Source organism: Homarus americanus, unplaced genomic scaffold, assembly GCF_018991925.1.
Source record: "Homarus americanus isolate GMGI-L3 unplaced genomic scaffold, GMGI_Hamer_2.0 scaffold4060, whole genome shotgun sequence".
Classification (NCBI taxonomy): Eukaryota; Metazoa; Arthropoda; class Malacostraca; order Decapoda; family Nephropidae; genus Homarus; species Homarus americanus.
This window is the reverse complement of record NW_024746161.1, coordinates 701,492-727,807: the sequence shown is the minus strand read 5'-3', so window position 1 is coordinate 727,807 and position 26,316 is coordinate 701,492. Positions and strand designations below refer to the sequence as shown.

Genomic DNA, 26,316 nt, shown 5'->3' with positions numbered 1-26,316 from the left:
TTTACATTATCAAAGTTCAGTATAAAAAGACACAGGTTTTGAGAAGTTTATCTGTAATCTGAAGCAGAGACACTGACTCCCGCAGTGATGGAGGTGGTGATGGTGGTAGCTGTCGGTGATGGTGGAGTGGTGGTAACTGTCGGTGGTGGTGATGGGAGTGGTGGTAACTGTCGGTGGTGATGATGGGTGGTGGTAACTGTCGGTGGTGATGGTGGAGTGGTGGTAACTGTCGGTGGTGATGGGAGTGGTGGTAACTGTCGGTGGTGATGGGGTGGTGGTAACTGTCGGTGGTGATGGAGTGGTGGTAACTGTCGGTGGTGATGGGGGTGGTGGTAACTATCGGTGGTGATGGGGGAGTGGTGGTAACTGTCGGTGGTGATGGAGTGGTGGTAACTGTCGGTGGTGATGATGGAGTGGTGGTAACTGTCGGTGGTGATGATGGAGTGGTGGTAACTGTCGATGGTGATGGTGGAGTGGTGGTAACTGTCGGTGGTGATGGTGGAGTGGTGGTAACTGTCGGTGGTGATGATGGAGTGGTGGTAACTGTCGGTGATGGTGGAGTGGTGGTAACTGTCGGTGGTGATGGTGGGTGGTGGTAACGTCGGTGGTGATGCTGGGTGGTGGTAACTGTCGGTGGTGATGGGGAGTGGTGGTAACTGTCGTTGGTGATGCTGGAAGGTGGTAACTGTCGGTGGTGATGCTGGAGTGGTGGTAACTGTCGGTGGTGATGGTGGAGTGGTGGTAACTGTCGGTGGTGATGGGAGTGGTGGTAACTGTCGGTGGTGATGGTGGAGTGGTGGTAACTGTCGGTGGTGATGGGTGGTGGTAACTGTCGGTGGTGATGGGGGTGGTGGTAACTATCGGTGGTGATGGAGTGGTGAACTGTCGGTGGTGATGATGGGTGGTGGTAACTGTCGGTGGTGATGATGGAGTGGTGGTAACTGTCGGTGGTGATGATGGAGTGGTGGTAACTGTCGATGGTGATGGTGGGTGGTGGTAACTGTCGTTATTGGAGTGGTGCTGTCGGTGATGATGGGTGGTAACTGTCGGTGATGGTGGGTGGTGGTAACTGTCGGTGGTGATGGTGGGTGGTGGTAACTGTCGGTGGTGATGCTGGAGTGGTGGTAACTGTCGGTGGTGATGGGGAGTGGTGGTAACTGTCGGTGGTGATGCTGGGTGGTGGTAACTGTCGGTGGTGATGCTGGAGTGGTGGTAACTGTCTGGTGGTGATGGTGGAGTGGTGGTAACTGTCGGTGGTGATGGTGGGTGGTGTGGGGGTGGAGGCAGTGGTGTGGGTGGTGATGTGGGCAGTGGCGTGGCGGTGGGCAGTGGTGTGTGGGTGGTGATGGGGCAGTGGGTGGGGGTGGAGGCTGGCAGTGGTGTGGGTGGTGATGGGGCAGTGGCGTGGCGGGTGGAGGTAGTGGTGGGTGGTGGGGGGCAGTGGCGTGGCGGGTGGAGGCAGTGGTGAGGTGGGGCAGTGGCGTGGGGATGGTGATGTGGGCAGTAGCGTGGGGGTGGTGATGGGGCAATGGCAGCGGCGTGGTGTGGGCAGTGGCGTGGGGTGGTGATGGGGGTAATGGCAGTGGCGTGGTGATGGGGCTGTGGCAGCAGTGGCTTGGGGTTGGTGATGGGGCAGTGGAGAGAGCAGTGATAGTGACAATGGCGTGGGGGTGGTGATGGGGGCAGTGGCATGGGGGTGGTGTTGGGGGCAGTGGCAGTGGTGTGGGGGTGGAGATAGAGGTAGTGGTGAAGGTAGTGGTGGTGGAGGTCGCGACAGTGACATTGTTAGTGGTGAAGGTAGTGGTGATGGAGACAATGATAGTGATGTGAGTAGTGGTCGAGGTAGTGGTGATGGTGGAGATAGTGGAGTAGTGGAGATAGTACTCAAGGTATTGGTGGTGGTGTTGGAGGTGACGTAAACAAAGGTGGATACATTAATCTCTTTTGCATATATGTGTTTCTGTGGTTGTGGTGTAGAGGGTGGCTGAGACATTGTTTGTAGTGTTGGTGATGTTGGGGGTGGCTGAGACAGTGTTTGTAGTGTTGGTGATGTTGGGGGTGGCTGAGACAGTGTTTGTAGTGTTGGTGATGTTGGGGTGGCTGAGACGATGTGTAGTATTATTGGTGATGTTGGAGTGCGCTGAGACAGTGTTTGTAGTGTTGGTGATGTTGGGGGTGGCTGAGACAGTGTTTGTAGTGTTGGTGATGTTGGGGTGGCTGAGACAGTGATTGTAGTGTTGGTGATGTTGGGAGGTGTGGAGACAGTGTTTGTAGTGTTGGTGATGTTGGGGGTGGCTGAGACAGTGTTTGTAGTGTTGGTGATGTTGGGGGTGGCTGAGACAGTGATTGTAGTGTTGGTGATGTTGGGGTGGCTGAGACAGTGTTTGTAGTGTTGGTGATGTTGGGAGTGGCTGAGACAGTGATTTGTTGGTGATGTTGGGGTGGCTGAGACAGTGTTTGTAGTGTTGGTGATGTTGGGGTGGCTGAGACAGTGTTTGGTGTTGGTGATGTTGGGGTGGCTGAGACAGTGTTTGTAGTGTTGGTGATGTTGGGGGTGGCTGAGACAGTGATTGTAGTGTTGGTGATGTAGGGGGCCTCTCCATCGTCAAGACTTCTGCTGTGCCTCCTCGTGGCAACACACGTTAACTTGTGCCTCGTTGGCCCAGGCTAGACCGGCAGGGAATCTCGGAGGAGCAGTGGGCCTCAGAGGGGCGGCGCATAGGCCCACTGGCATGTGGACACGTCTTGGCGCCTACCAACCACTGACCCACTGTCTTGCAAATTAACCTGGGGGGACAAGAATACGGGAATAAACCCCAAACGAAAAATCTGCGGTGGAGCCCCGCAACAGGCAGACATGCACACAGAACTTCAGTAAGACCCCAACCGCGCTGGAGGTGATCATCCTGGGAACCCAACGACTACACCGGCGGATGAAGGCAATGCAAGATGGACAGGCTACTAAAGCGAAACCCAACAAACTGAGCTATCGGCAGTCCATTGCAACTCTCCCTGTCCCCAGTCGTTGCATCACTTGCACCACTGGATCAGGAAAAGGGAGAGCCATGATGTGTGGTACAGCCTGCGCTCCTGCCTCACCACATAAATCAACTCACACGCAACCATCATCCAGCTCATCATACTTCTCGCCATCATCAAAACCCCAATGTCCCTAAAAGTCCTATGGCGACGGGGTCAGGCAGGAGATGGCTGCCGGGAGTCTCTAGTCACAACTCTGCACATGGGCGGCATAGATAAGATGGTCGTTTATGCACTGGTATCTACGCAACAGTGCAATCCGGTCCAGTCTGTGCGACTGAGCAGCCCCTTCAGTGAGACCTCTGCTTCCCCCACATGGGGAGGGGGCTAGAAAACATGCCCTAAACATAGCCTGCCTAAAGTACCAACCTGACTGGGCAACCACACTCAGTAAGGTCATCCTTATGCAATCGAAAGCACAATCAAAATCACAGATAAAAAAAAGCAACCTCTTATGGTTAGAATGTCAGGACCCTTCTAGATACTGGAACAAATGAGCATCCTGAAAGAACAACCGCCCCTGTGGCAAAGAGCTGGCAGTATAACATCGATACAGCAGCCATTAGTAAGTTCCGGCTCCCAGACGAGGGTTGACTCACAGAACGGGAGATCTGGCTATATCTTCTTCTGGAAGGGTATGCCATCTGCGGAGAGAAACCGCATCTATAGAGTTAACGTTGCCATCCGCCAATGCATCCTACATATGCTAACTGAAATGCATGTTGGAATCAACGAGTGCTTCATGACGCTCCGAGTCCCACTGAACCACTCACGTCACGCCTTCTTCATCAGTGCATACGCCTAATACTGGATGCAGAGGATGACATCAAGGAGGCCTTTTTACGCCGACCTTGACGGTACTAATCTCCATCCCCAGAGAATGAGTTGTGCTCCAGGGTGACTTCAATGCCAGAGTTCGCAGAGATGCTGACATATGGCATGGAATCATAGGGAGAAATGGACTAGGCAAATGTAATCCCAACGGCCTAGTCCTCCTCAGCAAGTGTGCTGCACACAACCTCACTATCACCAATACCTTGTTTAGGCAGGTCGACAAGTTCAAGGATTCATTGGCAACACCCACTATCCAAACACTGGCATCTCATTGACTACATCATTGTCAGAGGAAAGGTCGCCAAGAATTCTTCATCACCCGAGCCATGCGTGGCTCAGACCACTGTGACACTGATCATCGGATCGTCAGAGCCAAAGTCTCCCTTCACGTCGCCCCAAAACGGCAAAGGCAACACTCCTCCAATAAAGGCTTTAACACGAATCGTCTGGAGGATCCATGGTGCTTTGAAACACAGCTCGAACACTGGGCTGATAAACAACCCGACAACAAACAACACAAATACCATTGCCAATTAGGACATTCTCGACACTGTCATGACTAAAACCTGCAGAGAGACCCTCGATCAGATCGAAAGAATACACCAGGACTGGTATGATGAATATGACCCAGAAATCAACGAACTCGTCGATGATAAACGTTCTTTAACTGAGTGGCAGAACAACCCTCAGCCTTGGATCAGGGCTGATACCTTCCAGAAAAGCGGCGGCCCAACGCGAACTTCGCAATCTAAAGAACGAATGGTTGAAAAAGAAAGCATGTGAAACACAAAAAGTTGCAGATCAACACAAAACGCGCGAATTTTTCACTTCCACTAAAACATTTTATGGGCCAATCACGTGTGGCGTAGCCCCCCTTTGCTCACCCGACAGTAACTCCCTAATTAAAGACGAAGAAGATATCCTTCAGCGCTGTAAAGAGCACTACCATTCACTGCTCAACCAGAACACCAATGTGGATGTCCTGACTACCCACCAGGTCCCTCAGCATCCAGAGCTGACCCACCTCAGCTATCCTCCATCCCTGGAGAAGTATCTACTGCCGTCAAACAGATGAAAAATAACAAAGCTTCAGTGTTTGACAGAATCAAAGCCGTGGTGTATAAAGCCGGAGGACCTCTGCTTCAGCCGTCTCCACTCTCTCCGGGAGAATATATGGGAAAAGAAGGAAATCCCCCAAGTTCCTAAAGACGCCTCCATCGAGAATATTTTTAAGAACAAGGGAAACTGGTCAGACTGTGGCAACTACCCCTGGATCCTTGCTGCTGTCCGCAGCTGGCAATATTATCACCCTAGTCCTCCGAAACAGACTTCTACCTGAGGCGGAAAATTTCCTCCTAGAATCTCAATGCAGCTTTAGGCTATCATTTGACATCACTGACATGATCTTTGCTGCCCGCCAGATACAGGAAAAGTGCGAAGAACAGCGTCGTGACATATACATGGCCTTCATCGACCTAACCGAGGCCTTCGATGAGTCGCTAAGCTGACCATCTGGCGGACCTCAGCCGTTTTGGCTGCCCTCCAAATTATCGCCATTGTGAGGCAACTCCACGATGGCTTGAACGGCAGTATCCTATGCAATAGCACCCAGTCGGAGTTCTTCCCCATCAGCAGGGTAAAAAGGTACTAGCACCAACTCTCATTTCCATTTTCTTGGCTACCTTCCTTACTCGTGCCTGTGCCAATTTAGCCGCCGGGGTGGACATCCAGTACCGGAGGAAGGGTCTTTTCAACATGAGACGACTCCAGGCAGGAACAAAGGTGTAAGCACCTTCCATTACTGAACTTCAGTATGCAGGCAACCTCACCCTCGTCGCCCACAACGCAATGATACAGTAGATCCTGAACACCTACGCAAATGCATGTGCACACTTCGGCATTAAGGTGAATGTACATAAGACTCGGAGTCTCTTTCAGCCTGCCCCTGGTTCAGCCACACTTCCACCATCCATCCAACAAAACGGTACTACCCTCTTTAATGTTACCCACTTTCAGTGTCTCTGCTCTCACCTGTCCACCACCGCGGACATCGATGAAGACTCAACATCGGATCAGATGTGCATCTCAAGCCTTTGGCAGACTCCGTACTCGTGTCTTCAGCTGTAGGGAGATGAAATTGTTTACAAAGTTGCACGTATATCGACCAGTGGTCCTTCCCACCCTGCTATATAGCAGCGAGACATGGTTCACATACAGGAGGCACCTCAAGGCACTGGCTTTCACCAACGTAGTTTACATTCCATCCTCCAAGTTTCTGAAAAAGAAAACAAATGCCTGTATTATCGCTGACACCAACTATAGTAGCATCGAAGCTAACGTTATCCATAAACAACTACGTTAGACTGGCCGTGTTACTCGCATGGGCGACATTCGACTGCCAAAGCAGCTTCTTTATAGTCACCTAACGAACAGTAAACGTAACGCTGGCATACAACGGAAAAGGTATAAGGATAGTCTTAAGACAAACCTGAAAAAGTGCCATCCCCTCCTCACCTGGGGGCGATCACTCCACACCGTCACGCTTGGAGGAGCACCACAAGGTGTCAATACTTTCGAGTTAGCCCGACTGCATACCGAGGCAGACAAGCGCCAACGTCGGAGAGACGCTGCCGCTGCCCCTCCCACACTAGATGTAGCCGTCCACACGTGCAACATCTGTGGTCGACCCTGCTGGTTCTGTATCAGCCTTTCGAGTCACCTCAGAGCTCACCAACGAAGGTGACATCCTTTATAACTCATATCATTGTATCATAGCTGGATGGTCGCATACTCGCTTCAGAGTGACAGCAAAGTATTAGTAGGCTGAGACAATGATTGTAGTGTTGGTCATGAGGGGTGGCTGAGGCAGTAATGAATATATATATATATATATATATATATATATATATATATATATATATATATATATATATATATATATATATATATATATATATATATATATAATTTTTTTTTTTTTTACTTATTAAGTCATAACCCTCACCACCTCCACAACCCACACCACCACCACTACTTTCACCACCATCCACAATATGCCACCACCAGAACCTTCCACAAACACACCACAACCCACACTACAACCATAACCCAGACCACCACCATAACCCACACCACCACCACAACCTTCACCACACACCTGACCTGCACACCACCACCGCCAACCCACACCACCACAACTCCACCACCACCATCACAACCTGCACCACCACGAATACTGCCTTCCCACACCAAATTCACCACCACCACAATCTACACCCACAACCTTCACAACCACAACCACAACCTTCACCACCAGCACAGTCTACACCACCAGCCTTCATCCATACCAACACAACCTGCCACCACCAACCTTCATCAACACCAACATGCCACCACCAACACAGCCTTCACCACCAACAACCTATCAACACCAGCTAGCCTAAACCACCTCCAACACAGCCTTCCCACCACCAACTAGCCTTCACCACCACCAACACAGCCTTCACCACACCCAGCCTTCACCACAAACCACCACCACCACCACCACAGCCTTCACCACCACCAGCACAACCTGCTTCACCTCCACCACCACAACTTCACCACCACCAACCACAACTTCACAGCCTTCACCAACACAGCCTTCACCCACCACAGCCTTCACCACCACCAACACAGCCTTCACCACCACCAGCACAACTTCACACCACCACCAGCACAACCTTCACCACCACAGCACACCACCAGCGCCTTCACCACCACCAGCACAACTTCACCACCACCACCAACACAGCTTTCACCACCACCAAACCAGCCTTCACCACCACCAGCACAACTTTCACCACACCAACACAGCTTCACCACCACCACCAACACAACCTTCACCGCCACCAACACAAGCTTCACCACCACCACCAGCACAACCTTCACCACCACAGCCTTCACCGCCACCAACGCAGCTTCCACCACCACCAGCACCAGCCTTCACCACCACCAGCACAGCCTTCACCACCACCAACGCACCTTCACCACCCACCACCAGCACAACTACCACCACCAGTACCAGCCTTCACCGCCAACCTGCCAGCCCTGCCAACCTGACCTTCACCACCGGCCAGCCACCCACCACCAACCACCCAGCCTTCACCACCACCAGCACAGCTTCACTACCGCCACCAACACAGCTTCACCACCACCACCAACACAGCTACCACCAGCCTGACACTTCACCAGCACAACCTTCACCACCTGACCTTCACCACCGCAACCTGCTATTCACCACCACCAGCACCATTTACCACCGCCAACAGCCACCAGCACAGCCCTTCACCCACCACAATGACCTTCACCCGCCACCAACTGGCTTCATCCACCACCAGCACAGCTTCACCACCACCACCAACACCACCTTCACCACCACCAGCACAGTATTCACCAACTACAGCCTGCCGCCTGACCTTCACCACCGCAGCCTTCACCACCACCAGCACGCCTTCACCACCACCACCAGCACCAGCTTCACCACCACCAAGCAAGCCTTCACCACCACCAGCACAACCTTCACCAACGCAACCTTCACCACCACCAAGCCTTCACCACCACCAGCACAACCTTCACCACCACCAGCACAGCTACCTGCCACCACCAACTGGCTTCACCACCACCACCAGCCAGACTTCACCACCACCAAACTGGCCTTCGCACCCGCCAGCTGTTCGCCACCCAACACCACCACCAGCACAATATTCGCCAGCCTGACCTTCACCACCGCCCAGCCTACACCCCACCACCAGCCTGACCTTCACCACCACCAACTGTTATTCACCACCACCAGCACGTCTTCACCAGCCTGTATTCGCCACCACCACCAACTGTATTCACCACCACCAGCACCGTATTCACCACCACAACCCCTGTTATTCACCACACCACCAACACAATATTCACGCCTGTTTTCCACCACCACCAGCACATCTTCACCACCAACACAGTCTTCACCACCACCACCAGCTGTCACCACCACCAGCACAATATTCACCACCACCATAACATTGCCGCCACCACCAACCTGTATTCACCACCACCAGCCACCAATATTCCACCACCACCAGCACAATATTCACCAACCTGACCTTCACCACCACCAACCTGACCTTCACCACCAGCCGAGCCTTCACCACCACCAACTGGCCTTCAACCTGACCTTCACCACCACCAGCACAGCCTTCACCACCACCAACCTGTTATTCACCACCACCAACCCACAATATTCACCACCACCAGCACTTCACCACCACCAGCACAGCCTTCACCACCACCAGCACAGCCTTCACCACCGCCAACCGCAGCCCCTTCACCACCGCCACCAGCACCGGCCTTCACCTGCCACCACCAGCCTTCACCACCGCAGCACACATCTTCACCAGCACAGCCTTCACCACCACCACCAGCTGGCCTTCGCACCACCACCAGCACACAGCCTCCACCACCACCAACCCACAGCCCCTTCACCCGCCGCAACACCAGCCTTCACCGCCACCAACGCATCTTCGCCACCAACACAGCCGCCACCAACCTGGCTTTCACCACCACCAGTACTACCACCACCACCAGCACAGCAGCCCGCACCACCAACTGACCTTCACCACCACCAGCACAACCTTCACCACCGCCAACAATATTACCGCCAGCACGGTATTCACCTGCCACCAGCCAGTATTCGCCACCAGCCAGATTCGCCGCCAGCCCTGTTATTCACCGCCAGCACAATATTCGCCACCACCAGCACAATATTCACAGCCTGACCTTCACCACCAGCACAAGCCTGCAACCCGCAATATTCACCACCACAACCCTTCACCACCACCAGCGCAAGCTTCACCGCCACCAGCCTGTTATTCACCGCCACCAGCACAATATTCACAGCACAATATTCACCACCACCAGCACATTATTCACCACCACCAGCACAATATTCACACCAACCCTGTTATTCACCACCACCAGCACAGCCTTCACCGCCAACACATCTTCACCACCAACCACAAACCTTCACCACCACCACCAGCACAACCTTCACCACCACCAGCTGACCCAATACCCACCACCAACTGTTATTCACCACCACCAGCATGACCTTCACCACCACCAACACGCTTCACCACTATTATTCCACCACCACCAACTATTCGCCACCGCCAGCACGTATTCGCCACCACCGCCAGCGCAATATTCGCACCACCAACGCAATATTCACCACCGCCAGCGTCTTCCGCCAGCCCTGACCTTCACCACCACCAGCCACAGCCAGCCCGCCACCACCAGCATATTCACCACCACCACCAGCTGACATTCTCACCAAGCACAATATTCACCACCACCAGCACAATATTCACCACCACCAACACAATCTTCACCACCACCAGCCTGTTATTCACCACCACCAACTGGCCCCTTCACCACCACCAACTGGTATTCACCACCACCAGCACATCTTCACCACCACACAACCTTCCACCACCACCAACACAACCTTCACCACCACCGCCAACACCAGTATTCACCACCACCACCAGCACAATCTTCACCCCACCAGCCTGACCTTCACCACCACCAGCGCATCTTCACCACCAGCACAATATTCACCGCCACCAGCACCAGTATTCACCACCCGCCAGCACCATATTCTGCCACCGCCAGCTTTTATTCCACCACCAACACAACCCCTTCACCGCCAGCACAACCCTTACCACACACCAGCCTTCACCCACCACCAACACAACTTCACCACCACCAGCACAACCTTCACCACCACCAGCACAGCCTTCACCACCACCAACCTGACCTTCACCACCACCAGCCTGACCTTCTCACCACCAGCACGTCTTCACCACCAGCCTGACCTTCACCACCGCACCAACACCCCTCACCACCGCACCAGCACAATATTCACCACCGCAACCTGACCTTCCCACCACCACCAACACGTATTCCACCACCAGCCACCGTATTCACCACCACCAGCACAGCCTTCACCACCACCAACACAACCACCACCACCAACACAGCCTTCACCACCACCAACACAACATTCACCACCCACCAACCCTGTTCACCACCACCAGCCTTCGCACCACCAGCCTGACCTTCACCACCACCAACACAGCCCATTCACCACCACCAGCACAGACTTCACCACCACCAGCCTTCACCACCACCAACACAACTTCACCCACCCTGTTCACCTGCCAACACAATTCACCACCACCAACACAACCTTCACCCACCACCACAATTCCGCCGCCCAATTCACCCACCCCAACCTTCACCACCACCAACACACCTTCACCACCACCAACACAATATTCACCACCACCAGCTCTATTCACCACCACCAAACCCACCACTTTCACCACCACAACCTTTATTCACCACCACCAACCTATTCACCACCACCAACCTGACATTCACTTCCACCACATTCACCACCACCAACACAATTCACCACCACCAACACAACCTCCACCACCAACACAACCTTCACCACCACCAACACAACCTTCAATTCACCACCCAACACAACCTTCACCACCACCAACACAAACCCTTCACCACCACCAACACAACCTCTCACCACCACCAACACAACCTTCATCACCACCACCAACACAACCTTCACCACCACCACCAACACAACCTTCACCACCACCACCAACACAACCTTCTCACCACCACCACCAACACAACCTTCACCACCACCAACACAACCTCACACCACACCAACACAACCTTCCACCACCACCAACACAACCTTCACCACCACCAACACAACCTCTCACCACCACCAACACAACCTTCATCACCACCAACACAACCTCACACCACACCAACACAACCTTCCACCACCACCAACACAACCTCACCACCACCCCAACACAACCTTCACCACCACCAACACAACCTTCCACCACCACCAACACAACCTTCACCACCACCAACACAACCTCACCACCACCAACACAACCCTTCACCACCACCACCAACACAACCTTTCACCACCACCAACACAACCTTCCACCACCACCAACACAACCTCACCACCACCAACACAACCTTCACCACCACCAACACAACCTCACCACCACCAACACAACCCTTCCACCACCACCACCAACACAACCCTCTCTCACCACCACCAACACAACCTTCACCACCACACCAACACAACCTTCACACCACCACCAACACAACCTCTCACCACCACCAACACAACCCTTCACCACCACCTCAACACAACCTTCCCACCACCACCAACACACAACCTCACCACCACCAACACAACCTCCACCACCACCAACACAACCTTCACCACCACCAACACAACCCCACCACCAAACACAACCTCATCACCACCACCAACACAACCTCTACCCACCACCCAACACAACTTTCTCACCACCACCAACACAACCTCTCCACCACCACCAACACAACTCCTCACCACCACCCAACACAACCTCCACCACCACCAACACAACCTTCACCACCACCAACACACAACCTCCACCACCACCAACACAACCTTCACCACCACCAACACAACCTCTCACCACCACCACCACAACCTTCACCACCACCAACACAACCTTCACCACCACCCAACACAACCTTCATCACCACCTCCACCAACACAACCTTCACTCCACACCACCAACACAACCTTCACCACCACCAACACAACCTTCACCACCACCACCACAACCTTCACCACCACCAACACACAACCTCTCACCACTCACCAACACAACCTTCATCACCACCACCAACACAACCTTCCCCACCACCACCAACACAACCTTCACCACCACACCAACACACCCTTCATCACCACCACCAACACAACCTTCATCACCACCACCAACACAACCTTCACCACCACCAGCACAACCTTCACCACCTCCAACACAACCTTCACCACCACCAACACAACCTTCACCCCACCAACACAACCCTTTCACCACCAACACAACCTTCACCACCACCACCAGCACAACCTTTCACCACCACCCAACAACCTTCACCACCACCACCAACACAACCTTCACCACCACCAACACAACCTTCACCAACACAACCTTCACCACCACCACCACAACCTTCACCACCACCAACACTATACAGTATTCACCCCCAACACAACATCCAGCTGTTCACTAAATTATAAACAAGACAAGTCACATCTCTGTATTGTCGCGTTGTGTCATAGTTGGTACCATAAAAGAGCGCTACATTACTGCCAGCAGAAGTGGTGCGCACGATTCTCTGTTGTAGCCTCCATAACGCCAGGCGCAGATGACTTATCGTGGCGGCGCTGGTTTTATGGTACGAACCTTTGCTGTAATGTGTTCCATGCCGTCCCCTTTTAACTCCTCATCCTTCATAGTGTTACAGCTCTCGGCGCCTGGGAACAGTTTGCTCTCATCTCTTTTACGCCAAACACTTCATGTTTATTTTACATGTTGGTAGGCAAAGAAACAAGTGGAGGTTTGAATGAGGATAAACACAGGACATTTGGTAATGAGTTGCTTTCCCCCCTGCGACACAGACATGGCAGAGGTGCTGAGGGAGTTCCAGTGTAAACTCTGCTTCAAGGTGCTAGGGTCCCGGGCAGCGCTCCAGAGACATCTAAAGGAGGTTCACCACAAGGTTAGTAAACTTCAGCAACTCAGCTGAACTACAGTAAGACGCGAGATGGTCAGAACTTAACTTGTGAAGGTCCACCGTCTCTCAACGAACTTCAATTTGGTGTTGGTATGAATGCTAATTCTAGCTACACGGGTCTTCTAGCCTCCCATGGCATCATTGATGTCTATCCTGGATAGTTGGTTTTGTTATTGTTTCGTGATTATTGTCTTTCCTAGTCTCTTCCATGTCTTTTTGTATACCCTGGCGTCCTGTAATGTCTCTTGGCCTTCTTTCAATCATCCTGGCATCCTGTAATCCCACTTGGCGTTCTTTTAATCATCTTGGCGTCTTGTAATGCCACTTCTCTTTTAATCATCCTGGTGTCCTGTAATCTCACTTGGCCTTCGTTCAATCATTCTGGCGTCTTGTAGTGTCTCTTCGCTTGCTCTTAATAATCCTGGCGTCATGTGTGTAAATTTATATTTTTTACACATGAATAGTAACGGGAACTTTGGGCAAAAAAAAATTCTTTGACGTATTTTAAGGTGATTTAAATTTCATTTCAGGAATTATAGTGACCCTAACCTAACCTAACCTAACCCAACTCATCTTAAACTAACCTAACCTAACCTATCAAAATTAGGTTATTTCTCCTATAAGTGAAGTTATATTATCTTTTTCATAAACAATTTAATGCCATAGTCCCTCAGCCGCCAAATGTAAACACACACTCGGTGCTTTCGGAAACTTAACACATGATTGTAAGTTTAGATTTGTTTCGTCTAAAATCTTGCATTGGATTCTTTCACACCACCTCAGAGTGCTTTCAATATAAAGATTTCCATAAAAATCCAAAAATAAACATGTGCAAAAAAAGTAAAGGACAATATTATCAGTGTCACAATAAACATGGACCGACTCGAGTAAGTTGGGCGATCAGTACTGTCTGTGTTTTTGTATATTTATTTCATTTATTGTACACCTGATGTATTGTGTATGTTGGCTGTATGAATCAAGAAGGGAGAGTTATGATGTTAAAACACACACACACACACACACACACACACACACACACACACACACACACACACACACACACACACACACACACACACACACACACACACGACAATTCTCGAAACTCTTGTGGCTCCGTCCAGCACCAAACAATGACTAGCACACTTCACATTATCATCATATTTATTTTCCATTAATATCTGTTACAAAATTTTATTATTATTCCCATTTATTCTATCTTATTAACATCTTCCACCTACTTCACCCACCCAACCCCCACCAGCGTGACATTTCCCCTTGTATCTCGCGCCACGACAAACTCTCACTGTTTCTTGGTATTCGCAGGACCTCAGTACGGGCGCCACTTGTGATCGCTGCGGCAAGATGTTCCAGAATAAGAGTAACCTCAAGATCCACATGCTAACCCACTCCGGCGTCAAGCCCTTCAAGTGAGTCAACAAGAGGTGGACTGGGTGGGTGGTTAAGGAGTAGACTAAGGAGGTGGACTAAGGGTGTCCGGGGTGGGTCAGAAAGTAGATTAGTGGGGGTGGGCTGGTAGGTCAAAGTGGATCAGGGGTGGGTTGGTAGGTCAAGGGTTGGTCAGTAATCGAACATAAAAGATATTTTTTTTAGATATCAAATATACTGAATATTTTTCTTGGATCAGGAAAGAAGTTTTACTAGCCTTATTATTACACTACACCTTAACATTGAGATTTTGTTAGTGTGTGTATATAACTAACTGATGGTTAATACTTGTGTGTTCGTCCACAGGTGTATAGAGACGAGCTGTAATGCGGCCTTCACGACCAAACAATGTTTACAGTTCCACTACAAGAAGGTGCACGGCTACACGGGGGATAGCATGCTCGCTGCATCCCATACACTTTCGACTCGTACTCTGGTGGGATGGTGAATGACCCGGGCCGGGGAAAGGTGCCTTCTCTGCCCAACCAGAATTCAGATTCCCTGGGTCAGCAACCTACCCCAGACACCACCCCGGCCGAGCCTCCTACCCCAGACGACTCCTCACACAGCGCCGACCCTCCCCTCTCCTCCCTCACCTCAAATGAAGGACCACCAACCTCGAGAGCAGATATTCTACTTGCTGCTGCAGCAGCTAGCTTACCGCCTGCAGCTACCTTACACGGATACGTTACTAAATACGCAGCGACAGCGACTCGTCTGGTCAGTAAAGGATCACGCAAGTGGCTTGGCGACCCGTTAGATATGCAAGACCGAGATTATGATCCTGATGATGCTCGCGATGTTTATGACTTCGATGACCGCTTAGAGGAAGAGCTGATGCAGAAAAGAAAGAAAGAAGAAGAAATCACTGGGGAGGAAAAACTATACCGACGAGAGTCTAATGCTTCGCTTCTGGTGGAGGCGGCGCTGAACGTGGCGGAGCAGACCATGAAGATGGACGGGCGTGGTGTGGGCAGCCATGACCGTCTGCTGGGGTACAGTGGCCGCTACTCTCCCTTACCTCCCAACACAGTCGTCACATCCATGGAGCACATACTACCACACGACGCAGCCTTCAACACACATAAAATACACTAGCGCTGCTGACGACGAGCGAGCACACCTGGAATACACCTTAGAACGGGAGTATGACCCACGAGACCTGCCGGAGGTGATGGTGGTACATGAAACGATAGGCAGCCGTGAACTGAGCGAACAACTGAGCCACGACTTGCAAGACAATCTGCATGCTGCCCTGGACCACTTGCCACCCACCTCTGTCGGTGATGATCTTCACCACCATCACCACCAACACTCGGACCACACGCCACAATCTCACTTTAGTTAAGTCAGATGACCTCCCACCACCAACCCCTGCCACGCCGGTAGACCCCGGCACACCCATGGCCCCGCCTACGCCGCTCAGTTCCAGCGGTGGGCTGGAGCCGACGCTGCAAGTGCTGGACCAGTTGCCGGTGTCTCAGGGGCTGCCAGTGTCGTTATCGTCCTCACTATCTGTGGGTCTGGATATGAGTTACAAACACTACCGTCATGCGGAGTTGACGCCTGTGAGTCAAGAACACTGCCTGCCAGGCCAGCTGGACGACTCTGAGGCTTCAATGGGGCTGGACCCCATGGGTGAGAGTGGGCATCTGTCACCTCGTAATGACCACCTGGCAGACCAACTACCACTGCCGGAGCTGCAACCTCATGACTTCCGGAGACTTCCTGCACTACGTTCCCCAGAACCTCCAAGGTCACCTTATCTTTCTCCCAGCCCAACACCTGATGCTCTTCGTTCATATCTAGTAACCACTGATGGCCTACGCTCACCTGTACCCCTGGACCAGTGTGTTGATATGACACGAGCGAACCTCTTCCTTCGACCGGCTGATCTTGCGAGTCTCCAGCAACGATATCACGGTGAAGTTGGCCACCAGTCCGGTCGTGCACAGCTCTATGAACTAGAACGAGTACCCTCACATTCAGTGGATCTCAGTGTAACAGGCCGCACACTGACCTACACGAGTGAGGCACTCAGACCAGGGTCTGTCTGCACAACTGTGTATGTAGCCGACTCCCACCCAGATGACCGTCACTCCCTTGACCTAACCCTTCCCCGACATGACCCTGATTTGCATAGATTAAATTCTCCCATTCACAACCACCCTGCAAACCGTGGAATGTCCCCACATTCTCAGCTCTCTCCGCACAACCAGCTGTCGCCTAATAATCAGTTATCGCCACACAATCAGTTGTCACCGCACAACCAACTCTCCCCTCATAACCAACTGTCCCCCCACACTCAGCTCCCACCATACTCCCAACTTTCTCCACATGGACAAATGTCACCTCTTGTGAACTTAGGTATGGTGGAGCGAGGAGGGATGTGCAGCCCCCACTCTCCCCAGCTAACCCCCCACTACCTCCCATTAGCCGCATCGTGGCTCCTTCATCTCACTCACCATTATTTACCTCGCGACAAATGTCTCCAATACCAAGACCTGAGTTGTCACCATCCTTCACCACCCACACCCATGGGGAGGTGTTTGTTACAGGGGGTGCTGTGCCCCTTCAACCCAGTACCCCAGGGCCCCCGCTCACCCCAACCCCTCAGAGTAGCAAGGATAGATCCTCTCCCTACTCACAGTACCCTTCCTCCCCATACCCTCGTCATCATAACCATTCCTCCCACCCCGACATACCATTACCAGTACTACTGACCTCGGCTCACACCTTCACCCTCACATTCACCTGAGAGTTGGCAAGACTCTCTGGCTCCCTTCGATAACCCTGATAGTGCTGCACCTACCCTCTTTGCCCACTGTTCCTAGTACTGTACCAACGATGATGGGCCTTCTTAACCCACCAGGTGTGCAACCAGTACCGGGATTGTTCATGATCCTTCTTTATATGTGTTACAACGACTGGGGTATACCTCACTGAAGGCCACACATTCTAATGGCGATTTTTACTCAATTATTTTTAGGTACTGTCGTTCATTGTGGGCATTTCCAGTTTAAATAATCCCGTTTCATAATTTATAAGCTCAAACCAACCAATACTGATTACTCAAAGGTTTTAACGACCGTGATATAAATTTAACTCCTGATAAAGAGTTGTGCTTTTTTATATCCTATGGGTAAATACTCTCTTGTATTTGTGGTTCATCTTCCTCCTCCTCAGTGACCCACATAGTCTTCCCTGTTCTGTCCTTTCCTCCTTCATTGTGTGAGGCTGTCCTATGTGTGGCGGTCTTCCTTCAACGTGAGGGGCTGCCCAGTGTGAGATGATGGTTGTCTTTTTACGGCCTCTGAATGAACCAGAGTGATGTTGTGTCTGTAGGAGGACCTGCAATTTCCTCATGTATTGTGTCTAGGGTCACTTTTTTCCCTCATTTCTCAAATACCTTCTTGTCTCAGTTGTGACCCTCAACTTTAATCGTGTATACATGATTGCCTCTTCCAACTCAGGGAGTGCTGTTTTATGGAGTTCTTTCTAGTGATCTGAGAGGCATGACCTTAGCCTGGATGGCCACTGAGCAGTGGATAAATGAATTGCCGACACACTCCTCCTATGCACTCAACCATAACATATGCAAATGCAATATATATGCAATGTGTAACGAAGCCTGGCAATTGCATAGGCCATGTTTGTGCCCCAAAGCAAAGCCAGGCGTCGAGCTGAGTCACTCAAGAGGCGGGCGGGGTGATGACTGTGTCGTGTGGGGTATGCCTCCCCGAATCCACAGTGGCCCTCGTGGCTGGCACCCACCTCCTAAAATGGCACCCACTGCATCATTCTTATTTTTCAATTTCGTGCCAAGACACGGCGCGAGGAGGCTTAGCCTTCTGTCAGGTGGTCATGTTTCACAGGACCCTGGGACCGTTGCTTGAACCAAAGGTTGTAGTGAAGGGAATGAAATATATATTTTGCTGTTACGATTTTTCTAATTTTCTTTTACTAGTTTTCTCAACTGTGAGTTGTGTATATTCTTAGAGAATTGAACTATGGCAAGTGAATTCTTATGTGGGGTTATCGGCAGCCTGTCATTTTCTTTATCATTATGTACAAAGGGAGAGTGGAAAGCTCGATGTGAACCTTATGTGCCAATGTTTCTAGGTAACACTTGTTAGCTACTGTGTCTGAATCATTCATGTTGACGATATTTGAAGGTGTTGCAATTGTTTTACATGTGAAAATGGATTATAAGTGTATCCTTTGGATTAGTGTACTTACTGGATTGGGATTGAACTCAAAGCAATAACGTAAAATCGCTCTCAGTGCACCAGCACCAGGACTGTGTCCGTCAGTGGTGGCAGGACACTTGTTGCACTGACCTTCACAACAACAGTGATACTTACACATAATCATTATTTAACAAACCAGAAAACAGAAAACTAAACAATGGTGATTTGGGATTTATTAGCAGCGGTGTTAGTAGTTAAGTGATGACTGGAACACTGCTGCAACATTATTAGTGAGATTTAAAACTGCAACATTCCAAGAATACATTTAGCAAAAATGTTATTGCGGTTGCATGCACTAACCATCCATCAAGAGGAGCTATAAACTGTGTTTGTGAAACACGCGTGTCCTCCCTGCACCAGCTTGGCCTCCGCTTATTTTCCTCACAATCATGTACGTAATGTTGACAAGTCCAACTCCAGATCACAAAAAAAAGTTGAAAATATTTTCTTGTGGTGCCACAAATAGTCAAATATTAAACTCCTGATACAAACTTACTCGTAAGTTTTGAGTAAATATAGATGTATTGTCTTGGCTGTTGTAGTCAATTAACATCTAGAGGTACAAAAAAATTTGTAACACAAGAGATAATTTACTTATGTACCGACATTTAATAATTCCCTTGTCATAAACTTACACAAAATTCTTTAGTATACTAAAAAGTCTTAGCTTTATTATATTGATAAACTGGAAGACGGGCTACAAGACTTGAGGAGAGTTATAAGCTGCCCAGTTGTACAGTGGGGGCATGACAACTGAAAATTGTAAACAAATCGTAGGATTAAGAATTAAAGGTACAAATTGTATGGGCATTTAAATTACAAAGTGGATATATGATATCCGTTTGTGAGGATCAAATTTTCTTGCAGATTTAGTAGGTGTTTGTTGTTGTAGCTCGAGTATTGCTGTGGGCATGGATGATATTCATCATATCTTTGTCTGTTACCGCATGCACGGTCACAAACAAAAATACAAACACCATGCAGACCCGGAGACCACTTTGAATATTTCTGATATGCCTAAATATAATATGTCCTGCGTAATTACCCTCCGTTATTGTGGAGGACTCTATATGAATGGGAAAAGATAAAAACGTGTTTAGAGAGGGTAAGAGTGCTCCAAGTGCTGCTGCCCCTGACGACCCCCTGTGACCCTCCCCAACCCACCCCCTGGACGTTGTGATGAGTGTCCGCAATGCGCTCCGCGTACGACCCTAAGTGTTCCCGTGGTGTCAACTACATTATATTGTACTCAGCTAATTATGACACGCATACCTGACATATCACGTAAGGCGACAAAACTGAATTCCTATGATATAACAGTGAAAGCAAAGCTTAAAATATGAAATGTAAACAAACGTTCTAACGGTTCTATTAGGTTAACCTACCGTTCAATACGTTCTCATAGTAATACTTTCATACAGTCAGTGAGGCAGTATCTCCATCATCAACACACCAAATCAACTGTGATTATTTGACGAGGAATTCATCAATAATATACTACAAGTTGACACCTACTAAGGTTGTAGTTCCCCGTCAGTCCTTCCCGGCCTTGGAAGCCACCTTCAGAAATTTTTATAGAAAATGGTCATTTTGGAATCTTAACACATCAACACACACACACACAAATGGAAACCCGAGGAAATTTTTAGGTTAAAAATTATCCTTTGGAGTATTATGGTAATGAAGCAATAATGTACAACACTACAAATTAATATTTTGCTAGCACTTATCAGTTGGGATTCCATGACAAAAAATTCTGGCAATAGGAGGCTTTATGAGGTGTCATGCATCCTAGTTGTTACCTGCACTCTGGCATAACAAATAGCTAGTAAGTTCTGAAGTGGCTTCCAGCTCAAGTTTTTCAACAAAGAATGGTTGTCAGTTTCCGTGTTAGGAGGTTTTAGAAGATCCTGTAGTAGAGCTCACCCCAGGCTCCCCGCGGGCCAGACGGGCACACCCGAGTGTGTAGGAGAGGTCAATTTCAACATTTAGGTACATTATGACACATCTGGTAGATTTGGGCCTTGCATGGTATTAAATTGAGGGTTTTCATTCTTTGTTGTCCCTTTTACATTTAAATATGTTGTATTATTGTAATTTTCAGGGATCAAATTTGCCATTTGTGACATTATTAGGAATCTTTGTAGTTTCCTTTTGTGGTGTTATAGTGTGTTTTTGTACCTGGCTGGGTGGTGAAGCGCGACACTTTAAAAAATATAAATACGCAAAATACACGAGTTTGAGAAGGTATGAAAGAATGATGTCTAGTTTTTAAATAATCTGAAAGGTTCAAAACAGGTGTGGTGGGAAAACATATACACAAGTGAGAAACCATTTTTTTTTATTCTTACTATAAATTCAACCCCAAAACTAGAAACAAACAGACAGTAACTTGTGAGACAACTGCCCAAAGACAGTTTTGCTACATTTGTGATTTGGTTTGCAATTTTGAGTCTTGTTATTGTTGTGTAAAGAATCATGATCTGTGTTAATGGACGGTGATTCCTCTGGTCACAACAGTCGTCCTCGATATTGTTATTCACTAAAGAAATAATAAACTTTATTGGCAATCATGTTTAATATATTCAAAGTATATATGATATGATATATATGATATTTCGCTTATAAATTTTCTTCAAAATATTGTATGGTGGTATTATGACTATTTTTTTTTTTTTAATATTGAAGCCCAATTATTTGCACAAGACCAGACTAGCAGACCATAACAAAGTGAACGACATTATTTCTTGGCCCAGACCCCTCAAGCCAAGTTGATTCTCGTGACACACCAGCCCAGCTGAGTGACCGGTGTCGACTACTTTCCCGTGTTGGGGAGACTCATACGAGCCGGGAAACTATTCTCAGCGGTGTTTGGTATTGAGCTTTAGACCTCGATTCTTCCATGTTTTAGATTATGGAAATGTTGAAGTTTTTTGGATTTATGAATCTTTGTACCCTACAGATTGAATGTTGTTTGTACATTCCTTGGAAATAAATATTATTTTCTTGTCTAAAGTGTTCAGCATGACTAATGGATGTACTAATGAGATGTACTTCATGTTATCCCAATGACACCCATGCTTGACTCTTGTAACGAAGCTCAAATATTTGAATTTTAATGTTAAATGATCTTTATACATTTTCCCTGCTATTAAGTGAACATTTTATTGTTTGTTTCTGTGATATAAGTTACATTAAACATTATTATTATAAAACTGGCTTTGTGGTTTCATTTATATATACATCTAACGTTATGTTTATACTTGTTGTTGATGTTTCATCAGTTTATTCCAGGTTTAAACTGTGGAAACAAAGCTGTGTTTTCCAAGTGGCAGTAGGTTGAATAAGACAATCATGACTCGTTAATAAAGATTGAATTGGAATTGTGTTTCTACCATACATGTTCTCCCGCTGGGCTCCACCACAAAATTCCACTAAATCTTCCCTAATGCCAACCTATCCTAACCTAGCTTAGCCTAACCTAACCTAGCTTCGTCTAACCTAAATCCCCTTCCAGAATTCCTTACTCACATAACCCTATCCAAGCTTAAAATCATCTTTTCCTAAGTCCTTCCCTAATCCAAAATATACCTGACCTTATTCTTAAGTTTGCGACTAACCTAACATTCTTAACGTTTGATAAACACGTATACTCTAAGTTTACAAACATATACATATGTCTAAGTATGTTTCTTAAGTCACAGAAAAAAGTGTTTTAGAATTGTTTACACTATTGTTTGCTAAGATAAAATTGCCGATATTCGGTTGGTGGCAACAAATGCAGTATACTGTACAATACCTTTTCTAGTAGTTTTCTGATTTTCAGCTCACAATATCTCCGTTGTGTGTAAAATGCGTCATAAGTGTCATAAAAGAAACTCGTCTTGTGTTTGTCTGAAATTATCATTAAACAGAAAAAAATATCATCTATCTAATTATGTCCCATATTAATACTATTATAAAACGACCATTGTTTTTTGCTAAAAAAAAAATACAGTAGTGTCGTGCGGGTCGAGTTGTGTTGCATCTCTGAAACAAAGCTTGTTGGCACTTGGGCCTTCGTTGCTGTTGAACGGCGGCAATTGGATAGTGATTACATACTGTAAGATCGCCTTAGTGGTGTGAAAGTGTAAATCGATGTAGGATTTTTAATGCTAGACGCGATTGTATTTTTGAAAACTCAATCTCCACCGAGTTGGAAGTACAGCCCAGGTCAAGAGGCCTACAACCACAAAATCATTGCCAATTGACAAAACTTTAATTCTATTTTTTTACCGAGTTGTGGTCACGGCTGTGATAAAGGCCAACCAGGTAGTGTAGTACTGTGCCTTTAGTTAAATCAGTTCATAGTGTCATCAGTGACCGCGGAAGAGGTTGTAAATAACTTAAAGTGAATACAAATTGGCAAGCAAGCTGGTAAGGCACCACTGCCAGCAGAAACCAAGTCGTGTTATAGGTGCCACAGAGAGTTAAAATTTTATTTTTTTTGTGTGCTTTCTCGTGGACTGAAACTGTGCCTACAATACATCATTCACAGGGAGGTACAGTGTACACAGTGATAGCACTAAGAGATATAGTCGTTGATGAGAACGGGAAAAGAAAGTATAAGGATATACTAGTTAAAATAAAACAAAATAAAATAAATAAGCTCGGCTATCCTAAAAGGAATTCTATTACCGCCCCAAAGAAAGTTTAATTTTATTTTTCTGTGTTTCTAAAGGACTGAGTGGGTGTATAAAATATGTTATTCATAGCAAAATGCAGTGTACATGGAGATAGCACATAAATACCGACAAATCGCCGAAGTGAACTGAAAAAAAAGCAAAGAAAAACAGAAGACAACTCTGAAGGCAACAGGGGAGATTAAAACCAGCAGAGGGCAGCTAAGTACTGTTTTTTCTCTTTATTTTTAAATAGGTGTAGATCTATACAAAGTCTGCAACCCCCCCTGTAACCAACAACCATGAGGGATATGATATGTGATTACTGCGGGGAGATGACCAAGGCAACGTTTAGGAAGATGCAAACTGCCGTAAAGCATGAAGGCTGTTGCTCGTATTGCCATGACTGCATAGTCAAGGTGAAAGAGGCGATTGCAAGCCATAGGGGAACGAGTTCCCTAGGGACGAAAATAGATGAAGCTGGAGCCTTGCTAGTTGCCAAGCTAGAACAAGTTGGGAAAGAGATCCTTGCTAAGACTGAGGAAGTAGCCGACAGAATGGAGGTGGTTGCTAAGAGGAGTAATGCTGAGGCATTAGCAGGGCCACAGGAGGTGAAGGAGAGCAATGCAGGATCAGAACAGGTTCTACAGCAGCTAGGGACTCTGAAGAAGTGTGTCGAAGAAATTAAAATTAACGGACCTACTGTTAGAGGAGAGGAGGAACAACGGGAAGTTTCCAGCGCAGGAACAATGTAATAGTTTTTGGAGTCCCAGAGAGCTTAGCAATATTTGTACAGAGGTTCTAAGGATGCCATCAACCCCTTAGGATATGAGGAGGCTGGTACAAAAGCAGGGGGATAAGTCTCACCCCCCTCAGGATCACACTAGTGAGCGAGGAGGAGAAATGGGAGGTTATTCGGCAGGCAAAAAACTTAGCAAGTAACAAGGTATCTCGGAGTGTATTCATTCACCCAGACCGCACGGTAATGCTGAGGGAACAGCACAAGAAGCTCCTGCAGGGTTTGAAGCAGAGAAGGGAAGAGTCGAGGAGGAACGAGGACGGGTGTACATGGGTTATATTCAGGGAGAGGGTAGTAGAAACAAGTGTGCCGACACAGGGCCAGGGGACAGCAGCTCCACCCGCTCTACCCCCACCCGGGAGGTGGCACCAGCTCCGCCTATCAGCGGGGAGGAGGCGAGCGCCTTGTAAACAATAACATTTCTAACAACACCCTGCAAAATACAGTGTACTTAGCAAATGCTGCAGCTTCTGAGAATGGGGGGAGGGGGGTTACTAATAAGAGCAGAGACGTTACCGAGAACAAATTCCAGCTTGAATGTCATGTACACTAATACTGACTTGTTCCTTGAAAAGAGAGAGGAGTTTGAAACACTACTGAAGGTACACCAACCAGATATTGTAGGAGTTGTAGAACTGTTGTACAAGAACAGGAGAATCGACCCAGAGGAATGTGAGTTCAATATTGCTGGATATGACTCATTTACGAACCTTTCTCAAGAAACTTGCAAGAGGGGTGTGGTTATCTATGCCAGGCGAGAGGATGTTTTTGAAGAGTCCAAGTGGTGTAAAATTAAACTAAAGGGAAGGGACTTACTTATCGTCGGGTGTATCTACAGATCCCCAAACTGTGGCCCACTAAATCACAGGAACTTAAGAGCCATAATAGACAATGCGGCGATGCTCAACCCTAGTCAGCTCCTTATCATGGGGGACTTTAACTATGGCGACATCGACTGGAGAAACGAGTTCACCCAAAGTGACTTGAATAACCCTGCTACTCTTTTTGTAGAAACTCTGAGAGATAATTTTCTGCTCCGACATGCTAGAGACCCGGCACATTATAGAGGGGAGCAAACACCCAAGCCACTAGACCTCATCATAACAAACGAGGAGGGTATGGTGGCCAAACTGGAACACCTTGGCCCAGTTGGCACCAGTCACCATATAATGTTGTCATTCTGATTTAACTGTTACCTAGTTCAAGATAAGGCCAGGCCAAGGTGCAAATATTACAAGGGAAATTACAACGGGATGAGAGAAGAGATGAGGGGTATCAACTGGCCTGACTCATTAAGGTACAAGAACGCAGACACTACGCTGAATATCATAACTAATAAAGTGACCCATTTGATCGAGAAAGATATACCCAAGACCAAACCCAGTGCTTCTAGGAATACGAGAGGGATCCCTACACATGAACCATGAGGCGGTCGATAAAGTTAAGAAGAAAACGCAGAAATTCAAGACGTGGGTTGGGTCAAACGATGAGCAGGACAGTAGGATGTATGCAAGAGCCAGAAACCAAGCAAAGAAAGAGTGTTAAAGGGCAGAAAAGGAGTTCCAGA

General features: G+C 48.3%; 1 protein-coding gene across 1 annotated transcript in view; it reads left to right on the top strand.

The window, feature by feature from the left end:
• The window catches only part of LOC121878953 (homeotic protein spalt-major-like), a 47,565-nt gene extending 31,428 nt beyond the window's left edge, over positions 1 to 16,137 (top strand). The window contains exons 4-7 of the mRNA XM_042385405.1: positions 13,475 to 13,575; positions 14,917 to 15,020; positions 15,346 to 15,475; positions 15,550 to 16,137. Coding sequence (XP_042241339.1) covers positions 13,475 to 13,575; positions 14,917 to 15,020; positions 15,346 to 15,475; positions 15,550 to 16,137 — 923 coding nt within the window. The remainder of the gene's footprint in view (positions 1 to 13,474; positions 13,576 to 14,916; positions 15,021 to 15,345; positions 15,476 to 15,549) is intronic.
• The last annotated feature ends 10,179 nt before the right edge of the window (positions 16,138 to 26,316 follow it).